Source organism: Podospora pseudopauciseta, chromosome 1, assembly GCF_035222475.1.
Source record: "Podospora pseudopauciseta strain CBS 411.78 chromosome 1, whole genome shotgun sequence".
NCBI lineage: Eukaryota > Fungi > Ascomycota > Sordariomycetes > Sordariales > Podosporaceae > Podospora > Podospora pseudopauciseta.
In genome coordinates this window covers 1,510,260-1,522,894 of record NC_085892.1, presented here as the reverse complement: position 1 = coordinate 1,522,894, position 12,635 = coordinate 1,510,260, and the positions used below count along the sequence as shown (strand labels likewise).

The 12,635-nt window shown below is 52.2% G+C and overlaps 7 protein-coding genes across 7 annotated transcripts; 2 read left to right on the top strand and 5 right to left on the bottom strand.

Moving 5' to 3' along the window:
* Nucleotides 1-389: 389 nt before the first annotated feature.
* Nucleotides 390-3,107, bottom strand: RAX1 (Bud site selection protein, Revert to axial protein 1). The gene is made up of 3 exons (XM_062906971.1): nucleotides 1,927-3,107; nucleotides 1,179-1,866; nucleotides 390-1,126 (listed from the first exon to the last, which is right to left on the bottom strand). Exons 1-3 carry the CDS (start codon nucleotides 2,094-2,096, stop codon nucleotides 890-892), a joined length of 1,095 nt encoding a protein of 364 aa, XP_062769871.1. The 5' UTR covers nucleotides 2,097-3,107; the 3' UTR covers nucleotides 390-889.
* On the top strand, nucleotides 2,566-4,023 carry RPL31B (60S ribosomal protein L31B). Its single transcript, XM_062906970.1, has 4 exons — nucleotides 2,566-2,916; nucleotides 3,026-3,116; nucleotides 3,180-3,254; nucleotides 3,406-4,023. Exons 2-4 carry the CDS (start codon nucleotides 3,027-3,029, stop codon nucleotides 3,607-3,609), a joined length of 369 nt encoding a protein of 122 aa, XP_062769870.1. The 5' UTR covers nucleotides 2,566-2,916; nucleotide 3,026; the 3' UTR covers nucleotides 3,610-4,023.
* UBC11 (Ubiquitin-conjugating enzyme E2 11) lies at nucleotides 3,816-5,478 on the bottom strand. Its single transcript, XM_062906969.1, has 3 exons — nucleotides 4,698-5,478; nucleotides 4,304-4,636; nucleotides 3,816-4,241 (listed from the first exon to the last, which is right to left on the bottom strand). Exons 1-3 carry the CDS (start codon nucleotides 4,805-4,807, stop codon nucleotides 4,139-4,141), a joined length of 546 nt encoding a protein of 181 aa, XP_062769869.1. The 5' UTR covers nucleotides 4,808-5,478; the 3' UTR covers nucleotides 3,816-4,138.
* Nucleotides 4,338-7,718, top strand: chk1 (Chk1 protein kinase). The gene is made up of 3 exons (XM_062906968.1): nucleotides 4,338-5,362; nucleotides 5,599-5,675; nucleotides 5,748-7,718. Exons 1-3 carry the CDS (start codon nucleotides 5,360-5,362, stop codon nucleotides 7,378-7,380), a joined length of 1,713 nt encoding a protein of 570 aa, XP_062769868.1. The 5' UTR covers nucleotides 4,338-5,359; the 3' UTR covers nucleotides 7,381-7,718.
* On the bottom strand, nucleotides 7,676-8,612 carry QC763_103945 (uncharacterized protein; the record flags this gene model as incomplete). Its single annotated transcript, XM_062906967.1, has 4 exons — nucleotides 7,676-7,942; nucleotides 8,012-8,082; nucleotides 8,166-8,427; nucleotides 8,533-8,612. The coding sequence occupies 4 exons, from the start codon at nucleotides 8,610-8,612 to the stop codon at nucleotides 7,819-7,821; spliced, it is 537 nt and encodes a 178-aa protein (XP_062769867.1). The 3' UTR covers nucleotides 7,676-7,818.
* A 1,013-nt stretch (nucleotides 8,613-9,625) lies between these two features.
* QC763_103940 (uncharacterized protein) lies at nucleotides 9,626-11,125 on the bottom strand (the record flags this gene model as incomplete). Its single annotated transcript, XM_062906966.1, has 1 exon — nucleotides 9,626-11,125. One exon carries the CDS (start codon nucleotides 11,123-11,125, stop codon nucleotides 9,626-9,628), a length of 1,500 nt encoding a protein of 499 aa, XP_062769866.1.
* Nucleotides 11,126-11,580: 455 nt separating this feature from the next.
* Nucleotides 11,581-12,060, bottom strand: QC763_103935 (uncharacterized protein; the record flags this gene model as incomplete). The annotated part of the gene is made up of 2 exons (XM_062906965.1): nucleotides 11,581-11,656; nucleotides 11,825-12,060. 2 exons carry the CDS (start codon nucleotides 12,058-12,060, stop codon nucleotides 11,581-11,583), a joined length of 312 nt encoding a protein of 103 aa, XP_062769865.1.
* Nucleotides 12,061-12,635: the final 575 nt, after the last annotated feature.

Here is a 12,635-nt window from a genome sequence, read left to right as displayed (position 1 = left end):
AAGCAGCAGAAACATAAGGAGGGGTTGCAGAATGCGAGAAAGACACCATCAGATAGATATCAGGGCCTTGACTCGGAGCAACAGATATCTCTGTTTCTCGTCCGCGGTATGGGCGTCCTGTGTCGGGCCTCATGGCCGTCACATCTCATCACCAAGCAATCCTGTATTCAAATCTTTTTTTCTTCAGCTACTATCCGATCCCCCACCCTCTCTAAAAATCGTACATTACAACCACCACCCATCCCCGTTTCTCAACAAAGCAAAGGAAGATATGGAAAAAAAAAAAAAAAAAAGCATGCAAAGTTTCACTATCCTGAACACCTGAAATTCAGCCCAGCGCCGAATACCCCCCTACTCTTAAACACCTTTCCCCCTTCCATTCCACCCCCAACCCACCTTTCATCCCCCCATTTGTTGTTGCCCTAGTAGTAAAAAGTTACATGATTTGCTCTTTAAAAAAAACTGGTACGTGAAATGAATGTGATGAAATGAAAAACAACAACAATAGCGACAGAGACTACAGATGTGGCCATCCATACCCCTCCATAAATCAGAAAATAAAAGCACTCCCGAGGAGAAAATACCCATTTTTGAAACTAGTATTTCCTAGTTTGGCTACAGGACCTCATAACTTCGTCATAAAAAAAAGGGAAAAGCCAGTAAAAAGAAGAAAAAATACGAAAAATACGAGAAAAAAGAAAATGCTCCTGCCTCGTTAAATCCATTACCCTAGGACGGAATATATCTCGTAAGAGTTGCTTTGGCGGCCGTGGGATTAAGGTGGTTTCGAAGATGCTACGCTATGCTGTTTTTTCGTGTACTTTGGTTTCGAGAGTGAGAATGGAAACCAGCCTGGTCAAGCTCCCGAAACGTTCTTCTCGCTCGGGATTCAGAGTCGTTTGCCGGGCACCAGGATGAACAGCACACATAACGCGGCATCGACGAGCAATGTCACGGCGAGTACCATGATGGCTCGTCGGGCGAGGAGCTTTCGGACATATGGTTCTCGTATTCTGGAGAAGTTGAAGGGGGTGTACTCGCTGAACCCGAGAAGGGCAAGGACTGGGTCGAGTGAGTACTGGTAGGAGGCGAGAAAGTACACGCCTAGTGTGAAGGGGAGGATGAGCTGAAGGGTGTTAGCGCTGAGCTCCGTACATGCAGAAAGGAGTGATACATACCCAACAGCGAGTCATTCGGTCCTTATTGAGGAATATCAAAATGAACGCAGCCCAGAAACCGCCAAACATGGAGACCAAGCCAAAGATGAGTCTCATGATCAGTGTTGGTGGGATAAGATTTCCAAGGGCCTTCATTCTAAGAAAGCCGGGGAACGCATCTCGCTCCATCGCTTGGAAAACGTAGTCCTTGGCCACATCGAAAACCTCTGGGTCATCTCGCCCGAACTCTTCGATCGCTGTCGTTACATCCTGGGTAATTGAACCCGGGAGCGTTATCTCGCGTTCCGCACCGGGAAGAAGGAAAGTGTAGAGGATCTTCTCGGCGGAAGCTCTGATATCTTGCCGGGCAACTGTGTGAGCCGGAGAGTTTGAGTCGGTATTAGGTTCGCGAGGGGTGCTGCTAAGGTTGGTGCTTGCCCGAGCGCGTCTCCCATTGCTGCTGTGTGGTGAATCGTGGGGGTTCCTATCTTCCCGCAAAAACATTGACATCTGAGCATCTTGATCTCTTTCCTTCTCCGTCGCGTACATGGACGGCCCAGCGGCCGAGTGGTTCAGGTCACCTAGGCCTTCCAAGATGGCCGAAGATCGTTTGGATGTCTTGTCCAAATCTGGGGTACCTACCAAAACTGATCGGCGCAGCTCCCGAACATAGTGGCGGCACAGGGACATGTGCTGGGCGACATCAAGCCTATGATCCCTTGTTAGCAAACAATACTCGTGCTACAAACGCCCTCCCCAGTTCATGTACCAGAAATCAAGATAGTCGACAGAGCGCTGCTGGTCCCGCATATAAATATAAAAGGAGAACAAATCGACAGGGGGCAATGTCCGTCGACTCAAGACCTCGAAGAGGGTGGGTAGTCGGTTCCGATTCAAATCGGGCACCGGTGAGGGTGTTGATGCCATCGGGTCGTTCATTTTCACCAGTCGACTTCGCCGTTAATAAAGTCGACAGGAAATGATTCAAAGAATGATCGCAGCGACAAACGGAGCTTTGCGTGGTCCTGGGGAAAGGCGTCGCTAGTTCGGGGTGTGATTCGTGAATTGACGTTGGAGAGTTGGAAGAGCTCGGTTTTGAGATGACCGCGTAAATTGACTTTTCAGAGAGGGTCGCTGAGGATGTTGCTCGGGTAGAGTGGTAACTTTCAAGTGTCGCCGGGGTAGCTGGGGTCGGTCGATGGGGTAGTGCGGAAAATTAGGACGAATTTGCTGAGGGCGTACGAAAAGAGTGACAAGTGCGCTCAGCGCACCAGGGAACAGTCTCGGGTCGCGCAAAGACTGGCGATGATGGAATGTCGTTGAGACCTGGAACAGGCGGGCGCAGGAGTTGGCATGAAGAGCTTCCAAGGCGCACGGCTGCCCCTGCACGCATGAGAGTCTGATGAGCAGGAGTTTCCACTCAAGCTTCCAGCGCCAATTCATCTTTTGAGATTGGCTGTGGAGTCATGATTGGCCCATTCCGAGATGATACCTAGGCAGCTGTCTGCCAGTGGGCTGCCGACCGCCAGAACCTTGGCGGTCTAAAGGTGAAGGTGGGGCTGGAAGAGCACAGGCGCCATTCCACTTTAGGGCAGTTACGCGAGTGCCTTGAGCCCAGTGGTCGGCGCACCAGACAGAATTCGCGGAAAAACCAGGTGCAAAATTCCCCAGAGGTAGGTTTATTGAACCCAGCAAAAGCCCGCGACCTCACGACACCACTCAACCCGATTCCGAGTGCAAGAGATCCCACGTCTCCGAAGTACGTAATTGCTGGCAGTTTCCCCCTCGATTCGACTCGATTTATTTTCTGCTCGCCATTGCAGAAACCAACAGAGACGCTGTGCAGCGGCTAACTCACTTCCCACCAGAATGTCGTCCACCAAGCCCTCCGGAAAGACCCAGCGTTCGGCCATCGCCGACGTTGTGGCTCGCGAGTACACCATCCACCTCCACAAGCGCGTATGTCAAGTCGAACGAGGGCGATAGTCGATGGAAGAATTGAATTGCTGACTCGATGGATAGCTCCACGGCGTGACCTTCAAGAAGCGGGCTCCCAAGGCGATCAAGGAGATCAAGGAGTTTGCCTACAAGGCCATGGTACGTTCGATCGCAGAAACCTTCCCACTATCCCGACGACTTCCCGTTCACGGCACACGAAACCACTCGCCCTTCCCAGCTCGAGATTCCGGATGATAAGTGTGTGTGGTGGCATAGGACAGAAAAGCTGACTTGAGATGTCATGTTACAGGGCACCACCGATGTCCGCCTCGACCCCCAGCTGAACAAGAAGGTCTGGGAGCAGGGTGTCAAGGGCGTTCCTTACAGACTCCGCGTCCGCATCTCCCGGAAACGTAACGACGAGGAGGGCGCCAAGGAGAAGCTTTACAGCTACGTCCAGGCCGTCAACGTCACGAACCCCAAGGGCCTCCACACCGTCGTTGTTGAGGAGTAAATTTTGGTTGTCGGCAACAATTAAAAAGTGGGATTGAGGACGGGCCGTGGTTCGGGTTCAGGGCGGCATTGGGATTTTACGGAGTTACGCATGGCTTCTAGCTTCCTATTACGAATAGATGGGTTCGTAAAAACGGCACCTCCGATACCAAAAAACCAATTCACCAAACCAACCCAAACGACATGTGAAGGAGCTGGAGCTGGAGCTTGCGTTGGGAAAGAAACCTTTGTTCAGAGTGATACGCTGGAGTGTATATCTCAAAGTGATACGCTCGTGGACGACAATGTCCGTTGCAAAAAAACAATGCTCGATGTACTTGAGGAGTTACTCTGCAAGCAGGCAGCGCCGATGCGAGAAATCCATGTACCAACCCCCCCCCCTGGAATGCAATCCTTAACTTCAGGAACCAAGTACGCCGTTGATTTCCACCTTGACAACAAACAGCAAACACGCCGTTAAGACTCCGTTCCCCCAGGCAAAAAGAAAATGCAGATGCGTGTGTCGTAAACTCATTGATTAGTTTGTCTATTCAGTCCTCCTCAATATCCTTATGACGGTCCATGACCTTGGTCTTAAAAAGAGCTGGGTCCTTGTCCCAGAGTTCGGCAGCCTCGCCGTTGAGGGGGGAAGCGCTGTTTCTGTTAGCAATCTCAAACATTTCCTTGCCAGAGATCGGCAGAACACATGGTCTTACTTGTTCGGTTCGCCCAAGAGAGACTGCAAGCTCAGCAACACCGTTTGAGTGTTGTAGGCAGGCGTCCACTTGTCCTTGAGAATGTCGAGGCAGATGCGGCCGGAGAAGTCGACGTTGGGGTGGTAAATGGGGGTGATAAAAAGTACGGTGGGTGGCGTGTATGGATAGTTGGCAGGGAACTCGAAGCTGAGCTTGAGGTTGAGGCCCGCATATGGTGTGTCTTCGGGACCTTCAATGGTAGCGCGCCAGAAGAGCAGGTTGCCGTCGGCCGAGGGGAACGCGGAGATGCCAGGGGCAGGTGAGGTCATCATTTGCATAAGCTCGTTCTGCAGTCTTCGGGCCCATGTTGTCAGCCATGATGAGTCTTCCACCACACCGCCCACGCGACGCTCACCTCTTCGTCGCATTCTCGTTGACCTTCTTGCTTGTAGTAGCACCGGTGGCGGCCTTGCTGGCTGGGAGGCTTCCAGGGGCTGAGTTCTGGGTGTCATCCATGTAAGACATGATGTCGACAAAGACGGGCGTAAGAGTAAAGAATGTCTTCGGCGTATGCTGCGACAGGATCCAGGTTAATATACCCAAGCGGGTCGATGCAGAAGAGGCTGGTCTGGAAGAGAGGTCGATTGCGTACCTGCAACAGCGGGGGCGTCAGCTTCGTAGGAATTGGAGGGCTTATGATGTCAAATGGTGTGCAAGAGGTTGGTGTTTGCTTTCAGGAAAGAGATGGAAGGCGCCTCGGGAGTTTTGGCGGAGCGGCGTCTGAGGGTCATAGAGCCCGAGAGGAATGTTTACAAGAAAGACCCAACTTTGCCTGCCCCCACCAGCCCGCTAGGTAACAAGCTGGAGACTCTCTAGCAACCACTGCCGGCCAAGAGCGGCCTGGTCCGGGCGCAACCCTTGTGCCATAGCCAATCAGAGCGTGCCTTTGGCTGCTGTGCCCAGACAAAACATTTTGCCCGCTCCACTCTTTTGAGCGCATCAAGATACAAATACACTTTACACGGGTACGCGAACTTTATAAGACGCGTCATATTTCATCCAAACAGCACTCAGAAAATGGTGAGTGCAACTTACTTCCGCTTACTATCGGCTTGTTATTGAACTCAGCCTTCCTCACCTGCCTTGTATCTTTGTACTCTTTCTTTGATACCTCCGTCCCTGCCTTTTGTTTTGAATAATACCACTTCTGGCTCAAGGGATACCCCGCGATGCTGCCTGGGACACCTCCATCGCCATAAATTTGGACATCAGTTTCGGATCACATCAACTAAAAACAGCTCTCAAAAATGCAACAGTCACAATTAGACCCGCTTCCAAACGATTTGCCCTTCCGCATCATCTCCAAGACGATAGGAAGGGGCGCATATGCATCGTGAGTTCTTCTTCCCGCACCCATCTCACTTACACCAGGGTAGGACCCCACCAGCTGACTCTGATCAACCAGCATCAAAAAGGCGATTCCTCTGGATGCACCAACACCAGTCTTTGCTGTCAAGCTGATCCACAAGGGTTACGCTGTCAAGCATGGGCGGATATCAGCCAAGCAAATCGCCATGGAGGTGTCATTGCACTCTCACATCGGCCAGCACCCCAACATCATCGAGTGGTTCGCTACTGGCGAAGATGCCGTCTGGAGATGGATCGCCATGGAGTTTGCCGAAGGAGGTGATCTTTTTGACAAGATCGAGGCGGACGTCGGCGTTCAGGAAGACATTGCGCATCTGTATTTCTTGCAACTAATCGCTGGTGTCAGCTTCATGCACTCCAAGGGGGTAGCCCACCGGGACCTCAAACCCGAGAACATTCTTTTGTCAGACACAGGCAACCTCAAGATTGCCGACTTTGGCATGTCGACCATGTTTGAGTACAAGGGAGTCCGGAAGCAGACGGCCACCATGTGCGGTAGCCCCCCATACATCGCCCCTGAGGTACTGCAGTGTGCCAGGCCAGATAAGAGGTCGCCTGACCAGCAGAAATACTCGGCGGATCTGGTCGACATCTGGTCTTGTGGCGTCATTTTGTTTGTGCTTTTGGTGGGCAACACACCATGGGACGAGCCAACAACTGGAAGTTGGGAGTTTCAAGAGTACGTACGGACGCATGGGCGGAGTACAGATCAGCTATGGCAGAGGATTCCCCCCAACACATTATCCCTCCTCCGAGGCATGATGAACATTGAACCTCAGAGACGATTTAGCTTCGCTCAAATTCGCCAGCACCCATGGTACACCCGTCACAACCCCCTCCTCGCCGCCGACGGCAAGGTGTCAGATCCTCTGGCTCTGGCCACCAAAATGCTGGCCGCCCTACGCATTGATCTCAGCGCAGAGCCAACCCCCTCCCAGCGTGCTTCCCAACCAGAAGCAATGGACCTCGATTCCCAGCCCTCCAGCTCGTGGACTACCAAACTCCCAGCCACCCAACCCGAAACTCCCATCACAGATGCAGCCTTCGATTGGGAACGGCCAACCCTCCGAACACTGGGTACTCACGCCATCATCTCCTCGACCCAACCGTTGGCTCCCCGCGATGCTGCTTCCATCCTTCCTCCGCCATCAAGCCGGCATCCCAACCGAAACCTGGCCCTGGCCGCCCTCTCCGCTCTGTCGGATGATCCGTCCATGAGCCAGTTCTCGCAGATCCCAGGCATCCCATTGTCCTTGACCCAGCACGCCCGCCAGTTCAGGGACATCATCCCCTCATACTCGCTGACAAGATTCTTCTCGCACATGCCGCCGGTGCTGCTCGTGCAGATGCTCAGCGACGCGCTTCACCAGCTCAACGTGCCGCAACCGGCTCAAATCGGTGGTAGTGTCAACCCGGAGTCGGACCACGTGGCGACGCTAAAGGTGAAGACGGTGGACGGGAGAAACCAGAGCCTGCACGGGGAGGTGCTGGTAGACAAGTACAGGCTGATGACGAGCATGTCTGACGAGGAGGGCCAGGAGGTGGTGCTGCACGAGGTTAGGTTTGTCAAGGTGAAGGGTGACCCGCTAGAGTGGCGGAGGTTTTTCAAGAAGGTGGCGCTGCTGTGCAAGGAGGGGGTTTGGAGTGGGGATGGGGGGAGTTCACAGTAATGGATAACCGTGTTTGTTCCTTTGAATTTGGGGTGGTTTTGGGAATTGTGTTGTTGCTGATGTGATTTGCGGATTACAGGAAATGGCGATGGGATGGTAGGGTGGGATGACTTTTTCTTCTTTTTTTAATGAACGGTGGGATGACGATCATTTATGTAGCTTGGAGGATTGGGATGGCTGATATATAAGAGACAGACAGGGCTGGGTCGGGGTGCTGAGTGTGTTTTGTTAAGTCAGCATTTTTTTTTGTCTGTGAGCATGGCATATAATTGCAGCATAGCATGAGCACGAAGCATTGCAGGGTTGTATTAAACAGACGTGGCATTTAGTTTTGGTATTGTTTTTGACCTCACCTTGGAACCGAGCGGTGTATTCATATTCCCTTTTTTTTCCTGGCCTATATTTCCAGCTTCCGATTATTGCTGTCAACGAAATCACTCACAAACTCCCCCCCGGCGGCTGATCCAACTCCTCCTGACAAACACCATACTCTTCCGGGTCCTTGCAGTCCTCCTTGTGGGATTCCACGCCTTCTGGGATTGGCACCATGGCTGATTTTGTCCTAGATGGCAATCTTCCCGTTAGATACCGCCCCTTACGACTGTGAATGTTACGAGGGAAGGTGGCATACCAAATGTGAATCGCGCTCTTCCAATCCAACCCCTCTAGGCAACCCCCTTTGACGCTAACGACGTTTTTGTTCTGATTGTTTGTCAGCCACGTTCGTAGCAGGCAACCGTAAAACCCATATCATGTTTTTTTGTTGGGGGTAAAGGGAAACTCACAGGACTATCATGCACCAACCTCGTCCCGCACCTCTTGCAAAAATAGCAGTACAGCGTCTGCCCGTTGGTTGTTGCGCGTGAGTAGACTGACAGCAGGTTACTCCCGCTCCCTTCACATCCAGCTGGCGGACTCCCTGATGACGAGACCGAGGATGATGTTGGTGAGGAGGGCGATGGTTGGATGAGGTTGGCGGGGAGGGAGAAGCGGGGGAAGATTGCCGAAACGCCAAAGGCGGAGGAGGTTTGTCTTTGGCAGGCTATGCTGTTTTGCTAATGTTAGAAAACCAAGAGAGAAAAAAAAAAAAAAAAAAAAAAAAAAAAAAAAAAAAAAAAAAAAAGGGGGGGGGGGGGATGGGAGAGGAAATACCAGTGGCAGATATACAAGGCTAGGGGTTTGGGGAGGGGGGTTTTGAAGCGGATGGAGCCGCATTGGCAGGAGGCGTTCATTTTCGGGTTGGGTTGAGTTGAGGACTGACTGGTTGGTATGAGGATTGTGTGAGTTAATTGGTTTGGGTGATGGTTCAATGGCGGTATTTGAGATGGGGGGGTTGCTGGGAGAAGGTTGTGTGAGAAGGTTGTGTGGTGAGGCTGTGACAAAGGTGTAAGTGACCCAAAAACAGGGAATAAACCAGAACATGAAAGCAGGAAACAAATCCCATATAAACACCCTACCTCCCCAATTACCTACTACACCCAAAAGTCAAAAGCTGAATCTACACCCCAAAATCTCATCCACTCAATCCCAATAACACAACGCCCCTTCGGATCAGAGCGGTTTCCCACGGCTATCCTTCAATTGATGGCGTGTGCCGTGCCCGAAGACCGGAGAGAGAGGAGGAAAGAATAAAGAACTGTAGCAAAGTGAGGGGTCGTATTCAGTTTTCGAAATTGGTTCTTTCTCAACCTCATCAATTGATTGATTCCGATGAACCAAGAACAAAAGATTTCAAGTAAAAAAAAATACATCCTGAGGCCCCTCAGACATGTTTATATCATCCCCATTGACCTGCCCCAGGCAATATCCAATGCAGTCATACCTCCTTCCTGACTAATAAAGACCAACCTGCACAACCGTGACTCACCCCCCCTCCCCCGCGTCGACAACCACACCCAACCGCAGGTCAGCATCGCGTGGTCACATGATACTGAATCTCAATTCGCTCTTTTGCTTTGGAAGAAATTCACCAACAGTTGAGACTTTTCATTCCAAAACTCAACCATCTCTTGTTCCATCTTTCTCTCCAAATCCATAAAACAAGCAAAGCTGTATTGTGAACAACGAAGTCTGGGTATAGAACACTAAGCCGCCAATCTAGCAAAGAGCGGGAAAAGAACATAAGAGAAAATCATCATCAGCCAGTCCAACTCCTCCCAACAACGCCCCGCCTGCTAATAATTACCCATCAAAGCACCCACCTCCCATGATATTTTCACCCTGGTCCCAAACATTTGCAAAGCCTTCACGCAGCAACAGAATACCCCTGGGACCTCGGGCTAGGCCCAGTGTCCTCATCCAGACACCAGTTCTCCAACCTCTTCCCCCAGTCCACAATCCGGTTGTCCACCACCCTCCAAAACACATCCGCCGCCCAAAACACAAACGGCCCAATCATCCACATCCCAAAGAACCAGCTCAATGTGATCTGAGTTGGCGTCTTCACCCCGAAGAACCCCTTTACACCCGCAGCAGGAAGCGCCGCCTTAAAATTCGCATCCCCCGGCTTCCCCCTCGCAGGGATATCAACATGCCCCAGAATCGACGCCTGGATGGTATCCATCACCGGTCCATGCATGATATAAATCGCATAACTGATCCTCCCACAATACTGCGCCAGCCCCCCCTCAAAGAACCTCCTCAGAAAATCCAGCTCCCCCACCGCCCACACCGTACACACCGCGCTCAGCCCAAACCAAAACTTCTGCGGCGCCAAATGATCCATCTCCGCAAACGGCAACGGCGTCCTCTCCAGAAACCAGCTAATCCCCGGCGTCTTATCCGCACTCCTATTCGGCCAACCCCCAATGAACAACCCCACCAGTATCATCACCACCTGCAACCCCTTCACCAACATGCCCGGCCCCATCACCATCCCCCTTTCTTTGGTCCCCTCCCTCTCCCCCTCCCACTCCTTTTGCTTCTTCCCCTCCTGCTTCAGCACGAAAACCTCGGCCAAAAACAACCCCGCCAAAAACTCGAACCCCGCCCACTTCCCACACATCAAACAGTACCCCATCAACCCCAACACACTCCCCATCCTCACATGCAGCTTCACCCGACTGAGCATCAGCACAACCATAAACAACAACATCGAATGCGCAAACTCAATCGGTATCGTCCACAAGTGGATATCATACGCCGGCTTCAAATCCCTATCCCAGTCCCACCCCCAAGTAATCTGGTGAAACACCGCCCCCTTCCACTTCCACACCTCCTCCATCAGCGTCCCCTGCGCCGGACCCAGATACCCCGTCTGCCGGAGACAAAGCACCATAAACGTCGACACCACGCACGGTCCAAACAACCTGAACGCTCGACGGAACGTGGACGACGCAAGGGCAGTGTAGCATTTGTCCAGGTCTCGGGCGTGTAGAGCCTTGATGGGCTTGTACGACAGGGCAAAGCCGGAAATGACAAAAAAGATGTGCACCATTGGTCTGCCGGAGAAGATGATGCGGAAGTAGGGGAGTTGAATAAAAGACGAGGGGCGGTCGACGTTGAGGCCGTGGGAGGGCGTCAGGGCCGAAAAGTTGTTTTCGGTGTAGTGGCAGAAGAAGACGATGATGGAGGCGATGCCGCGGAGGCCGTCGAGGTACGAGGTTGGATGGACGCGGTAAGTTGGTTTATGGTCGGGGAAGAGGCGGTCCGAGAGGAAGGAGGGGAGGAGGGCGAGGAGGATTTTGAAGAGGGTTTGGCGAGGGAGGAAAAGCCTGGGGAGGCTGGCGGTGGGCGGTGATAACATCTTGGTGATGAGAGGCTTGGGCCGCCGCCCTGAGATTGGAAATGGGAATAAAACAAGCGGTATTGATGGTGAAGTGAAGATTGAACTGAATGAGTGATGTGATGATATACACTGGTGGCAAATTCCGTATCAAAGCGACTGTCAAAATCTACAAAGTCAGATGGTAGAAGGCTGCCACAGGAAGGTGGCTGCTTGTGTGCGTGTGTATGTACGAAGTTGAGGCCCAGGACGAGGAAAGAAGGGGGGAGCTCCAAGCTGAGCTCTGAGGACAAGGTGTGTTTTGAAGGAGAGCGGGTGACGGTGTCAGGCGTGGGTAACGCTTGGTTTCCTGGGGATTTGATATGACAAGGTGCGGTGCACCGATTGACCGTCACGCTAATTCGTCGCTAGTTCCAGGGACCATTGTCTCATGGCAGCCGTTGTTGGTGACGTTCCCAGGCTCGAGGCTTGCTGAATCAGGGGTTGGCAAGATTACCGAGCTTGGAAAAGATGTTCCAGGCCCTTGGCTGATCCGCGCGTCGTTGCGTTGCCCTATTCCAGCATGCGTTTCAGCAAACACAATAAAAGCGAAAGCCGCTTGTGAGAGGGCAAGCAGCAAAGTCGGCGTATTGTGTCTCACCGAGTACCTAGTAACTGAACGCTGAAAAAAAAAAAACAGAAGAGGCAGGCAGGTACGACCGACCCATTGCCTCACCTCACCTGGCGGTGTAGCTCCCCCAGGTCTCAGAGGACGGCCCAAAAGACTCCGTCGGACATACAGGGGCTTCCAGGAGACGAGGGGAACGGATCGGCCTGTGAAGCTTGATCTGAACTGCAGGTCCCAGGAGAACAAACAGGAAGATGCAGGGAGCTGAACATGCAACAATTTCGGAAACGCCACATGAGGAAACGCCTTCAATGATGGTTCTAGCCGCTGACAGCTGAAAAGATTTCATGATGGGTCAGACAATTCTTAAAACAGCGAGCCGTTCTCCTCTGAAGTAGCGTGGCCAGCAGAGCAAGATAGCATCTTCGCCAGTTCGATTCTTATGCTTGTTGTTGTTTGTTGCCAAGTTGCAGGCTGTGCCCTGGGACACGCACAAGCTCCAGAGATCTGCGGCGGAGAATGTTTCGAACGTGTGTGCCGGCTTGGCACACGTCATATTGCCAAGCAGCCCAGCCAGCCCTTGTCGGTTTTTCTGCTGTAGTGTGTTGACATTTTAAGAGTACAACAGATGACTATATCTGATTCTATCATACCCACCTGGACCCGATGGTACGGGGGACATGAGCAACCTTCACCTTCTGCGCCTCCTCCCTTTTATCATCCAATCTTTGCTCCAACAGCGTAACCTACTTGCTTCTCCCAGCTTCCGACAGCGTGGAATACATACCCACCGCTATCTCAAGATATTTCAACCCCTTCAGTTGTCTGAGTCCACAATCAACCCACATCCATCTCCGTGCTTGTATCGGCGCCTGCTCTTCAGTGAAACTATCATCCAGCACCTCTCCCCACCACCAATCCGAG

Excerpts from the sequence above, each read along its gene's own strand:
- RAX1 (XM_062906971.1), bottom strand. The coding sequence starts at position 2,096 with ATGAACGACCCGATGGCATCAACACCCTCACCGGTGCCCGATTTGAAT. Across the intron at positions 1,867-1,926 it reads GTCGACTATCTTGATTTCTG|GCTTGATGTCGCCCAGCACA; the intron begins GTACATGAACTG and ends AAGGGATCATAG. Across the intron at positions 1,127-1,178 it reads ACCGAATGACTCGCTGTTGG|CTCATCCTCCCCTTCACACT; the intron begins GTATGTATCACT and ends AACACCCTTCAG.
- RPL31B (XM_062906970.1), top strand. The coding sequence starts at position 3,027 with ATGTCGTCCACCAAGCCCTCCGGAAAGACCCAGCGTTCGGCCATCGCC. Across the intron at positions 3,117-3,179 it reads CCATCCACCTCCACAAGCGC|CTCCACGGCGTGACCTTCAA; the intron begins GTATGTCAAGTC and ends CTCGATGGATAG. Across the intron at positions 3,255-3,405 it reads AGTTTGCCTACAAGGCCATG|GGCACCACCGATGTCCGCCT; the intron begins GTACGTTCGATC and ends GTCATGTTACAG.
- UBC11 (XM_062906969.1), bottom strand. The coding sequence starts at position 4,807 with ATGTCTTACATGGATGACACCCAGAACTCAGCCCCTGGAAGCCTCCCA. Across the intron at positions 4,637-4,697 it reads AACGAGAATGCGACGAAGAG|ACTGCAGAACGAGCTTATGC; the intron begins GTGAGCGTCGCG and ends ATGGGCCCGAAG. Across the intron at positions 4,242-4,303 it reads CTCTTGGGCGAACCGAACAA|CGCTTCCCCCCTCAACGGCG; the intron begins GTAAGACCATGT and ends TAACAGAAACAG.
- chk1 (XM_062906968.1), top strand. Across the intron at positions 5,676-5,747 it reads GGAAGGGGCGCATATGCATC|CATCAAAAAGGCGATTCCTC; the intron begins GTGAGTTCTTCT and ends CTGATCAACCAG.